The 4,268-nt window shown below is 35.3% G+C and overlaps 1 protein-coding gene across 1 annotated transcript; it reads right to left on the bottom strand.

The window, feature by feature from the left end:
* Nucleotides 1-286: 286 nt before the first annotated feature.
* On the bottom strand, nt 287-658 carry LOC111687609. The gene has a single exon (XM_023435671.2). The coding sequence runs from the start codon at nt 656-658 to the stop codon at nt 287-289; it is 372 nt and encodes a 123-aa protein (XP_023291439.2).
* Nucleotides 659-4,268: the final 3,610 nt, after the last annotated feature.

Raw genomic sequence — 4,268 nt, 5'->3', positions numbered from 1 at the left:
ATTTTATTTGAATTTTCACAAATTTTACTCTATTTATTCGTATGTATATCAGAATTCTGAATATAAAGAAAATTCTCCAAATGATTTATAATTCAAATTTCATGGCCATCTAAAAACAATATTTTCAAAACTAACATAGTAACAAAATTTTTCGTTTAAACAAACCTATAGGAATTTTATTCAGTTAAAAATAGCCTCACAAAACAGTTACAGTTTGAAATACTACTTCCAAAAACTGGAACTGGAAAAGGCGAAACACAATTTCAGAATTTCAGTTAATATTCTCCTATAACCAAATGTCCTTAGCATGATAGGTTCCCTTATTTCCTGTTTCTATATCCTGCAATTCATAGTAAACTTGGCCAATTCTGCGTAAAACTGTGGCCTTTAATCCTACCGGAGCTAAGTTAGCATTATAGTATTCTGCCTTAGAACTTTGGTTGAATGTCCGTCTGTATACTTCCTGTCCCACTGTAAAGTCTTTAGTCCTTGATCTTAAATTATATGTCCGAGAATTTTTATCATATGCTTTACGCATGTAGTCGTTAATTTTGTCACGTATCAAACAATGTTCGTCTTGTCGTTTCACAATAGAGTCTGTCTCTGCCAAAATTTCTAACTTACGTAAAATTTCATAGTCTTTTTCGTTAGTCAACATGTTCTGTCCGAAAACGACCTGGTACGGTGTCCTTCCTATAGATTGATGTATGCTATTACTAGGCAAGTATATAACTACGGTGTCCCACAGGCACACCGTAGCAGCAATATTTCTGATCTTAAAAAGTCTATAATTTGTTTTGAAACGAACTTTTTCAAAGCTTTTAGAAAGGTAAATTTTGAAAAGTGGTCTAAAACTATAAGTATACCTATATGTCCGAATTTTGTCCTGGCTCATCCATATCACCCGAGGAAAAATTAACTCTTTTGTAAATAAACTTATCAAAAATCATCGCGTAACTTCACATATTCATCACTATCAAAAGCTTTTGATTCCAAATCAATAGAAGGTGAAGTGTTTATTTCCAGAGAATCTACAAAAGTTTCGCCTTCATGAGCACGTGAGAGAGTATCAGGCACAATGTTGTCCTTTCCTTTTCTATGTTCGATGGAAAAATTGAATCCTTGGAGCTTCAAGGACCATCTCGCTAGCCTGCCTGACAAATCCCTTTGGCTCATCAGCCACTTAAGGCTTGCATGATCGGTAACTACCTTGAACTCCTGTCCTTCTATGTAAGGTCTAAATTTTTTTATAGCTATCACGACAGCGAGGCATTCGAGTTCGGAAATTGTATAATTACGTTGAGCTTTGTTCAACTTTTGAGATATATATGCAATTGGTCTCTCAGTCCCACTGTCGTCCTTTTGCGCCAATACTGCACCTATGCCATATGTGCTAGCATCGCACTGTACAATAAATGGCTTTTCATAATCCGGATGAATAAGTAATGGCGCAGATGTCAGTCTGGTCTTTAATTCATTGAAAGCCACTTGGGCTTCCTCAGTCCACTTGAAAGTCTTTTTCTTTGTCAATAATTCTGTCAGTGGGAATGTCAATGTAGAATAGTCCTGTATGAAACGTCGGTACCACCCTGTCATTCCCAAAAATCGTCTTAAATGTCGAATTGATTGTGGTACCGGAAAGTCCTGTATGGCCCTAACTTTGTCGTCGTCTACTAGTAAAGTCCCGTTCCCTACAACATAACCAATATATTTAACTTTATTGAGAGCAAAACTGCTCCTTTTAATTTTTATGGTCAACCCTGCCTTTCTCAATTGAGTAGCCACCTCTATTAGATGTGTCAAATGTTCGTCGAAGTTTGCCGAAACTATTAATAAGTCGTCAAGATACACAAATACATGTGTCTTCAAGTTATGCGGAATAACCATGTCCATTAGTCGGCACAACGTTTGCGGTGCATTACACAGTCCAAACGGCATTCTTGTAAACTGGTACAATGGCCGATTAGGGACTGTAAAAGCTGTCTTCGGTCGTGAACTTTCCTCCAGTTTAATTTGCCAAAAGGCATCTTTCAAATCTATTTTTGAAATACAATAAACTGAAGGAAGTCTCGATAAAAGTCCGTCAATGTTCGGTATAGGGTATGCGTCCTTTACTGTCACAGAGTTAAGTTTTCTACTGTCCACACACATCCGTACTTTTCCTGGCTTTATGACTACTGCAGTGAGTGAAGACCAAGGAGAGCTGGGTGCCTCCTATATTACAACAAGGGAAATCATTCGATACAATTCTGAACAGAGTTGCTTCTCCACAGCAGGAGATATAGGGTAGTACCGTTGTTTAATCGGTTTTGCGTCACCTGTATCGATGTAATGCTCCAATAGTGTTGTACACCCTAACCGTTCTGTTTCAGAATTGGAAAATGAAGAAATTACTTTGTCTAGTTGCTGTCTCTGTATTGGTGTTAATATAAGTTTATCTAGGTCCGATTCTATGTGCTCGATTTCACTGATCCCCGGAACAGAAATCTTTAACCCAAATTCTGACCAAAAATCGAAACCACATATAATATCTTGTTTAATTTTAGGTACTACTAAAAAGTCAAAATGTTTCGTCTGTTTCTGAAATGTCACTGTCAATGTCACAGTCCCTGTAATATTCTGTCTCTGTCCATCTGTCGTCCTAACATTACCATTGCATTTTGTAAACTGTTCTATATCTACAACTTCCGAAGCCAAAGCACCACCGATCACACTTCTATTTGCCCCACTGTCCAATAATACAGGTTTCAACCACATTTACAGTAAGTTCCTCCATCTTTCTTGCTTCCAAAGCAGTTACGAGTATATCATATGAAGACGGTAAGCTACTTAGCAACATAGCCACTAACCAGCGTTCAGAGAATGTTTCACCAACAGCTTCCAATTTTTCAAATAACAACTTCATATTCATTATATGATCCGAAATATTCGTCTCTGGGGAATACTTCATTCTACAAATCTGCTTCATTAAACGTACACTAGATCCAAGTGTATCTTTTTCGTGATGATTACGCAAAATTTCCCATGCCTCATGGGCGCTTTTAGCCTTTTTGATCAACATTAACTGATTATCTTTAATGGACAATCTAATTATCACGGTAGCTTCTTCATTCTTACGTTTCCAAACGTCATCAGGCGTCGCAGGAACACTATCGATCACATGATTCCACAAACCTTCCTTGCGCAACAACAATTCCAGTTTAAATTTCCATAGATGGTAATTGTCTGCATTCAATTTAGCAAAAGAAGTCTTCATTAAATCCATTGCACATAAGTCCATAACCTATTAGAGGTCCGCAATAATTTAACGATGTGATTTATAAAACAAATGTACAAAATGTATATTTATTAAACGAAAATTTGATAGAGAATGAATAAAATAATTTTCATACAAAATATTTTACACTTTAAAATTCGAAGACAATATGATTGAAAAAACAATTTAAACAACAAAGTATAAATAATAATGTTTTGTGAAGTGGAATATAATTGTTCTCCCACATTCTAAAAATGCATTATGCAATAAATTATATACCAAAACAAATTGCAATTTTAGTGCTTTCAAATGGTGCATAAGCGACTGTCGTAGCACGAAAACTGCCAAAGTTAATTGCAGCCATATCGCAACCTCAGATTACTACGTTTGATATATAGAACAATAATTCTACCGATCTATCAAATTGATCAATTTCTAAAAACCCATATTATACTACAAATGATATACCATATTAAAGTCCAATCCTAATGCTTTAAAATGATGGATAAATGGCTGTCATACCATGAAAACTGTCAATGTTATTTGCAACCATATCGGAACCTCAAATTACCGCGCTTTTAAATATAGAACAATAATTCTACCGATCCATCAAATTGACCATTTTTTAGACGAAAAGATTATGCCACAAATGATATACCAAATTGAAGTGCAATCATTACGCTTTAAAATGATGCATAAATCACTGTCATAGCATGAAAACTTTCAAAGTTATTCACAACCATATCGGAACCTCAAATTACCGCCTTTTTAAACCTGGGAAAATAATTCTATCGATTTATCCAATTGGCCATTTTCTAAAAATACATTATGCAATAAATTATATACCAAAACAAATGGCAATTTTAATGCTTTAAAATGGTGCATAAACTACTGTCCTAGAACGAAAACTGCCAAAGTTAATTGCAACCACATCGGAACCTCAGATTACCGCGTTTATTAAACATAGAATAATAATTCTACCGATCTATCAAATTGACCAATTTGTAAAAAC

This window comes from Lucilia cuprina, chromosome 2, assembly GCF_022045245.1.
Source record: "Lucilia cuprina isolate Lc7/37 chromosome 2, ASM2204524v1, whole genome shotgun sequence".
NCBI classification, from domain to species: domain Eukaryota; kingdom Metazoa; phylum Arthropoda; class Insecta; order Diptera; family Calliphoridae; genus Lucilia; species Lucilia cuprina.
The sequence above is the reverse complement of the archived record's forward strand: the minus strand, read 5'-3'. Positions and strand labels throughout refer to the sequence as shown.

Bases quoted from the DNA above. Each gene is read 5' to 3' on its own strand.
- LOC111687609 (XM_023435671.2), bottom strand. From the start codon at position 658: ATGTTGACTAACGAAAAAGACTATGAAATTTTACGTAAGTTAGAAATT.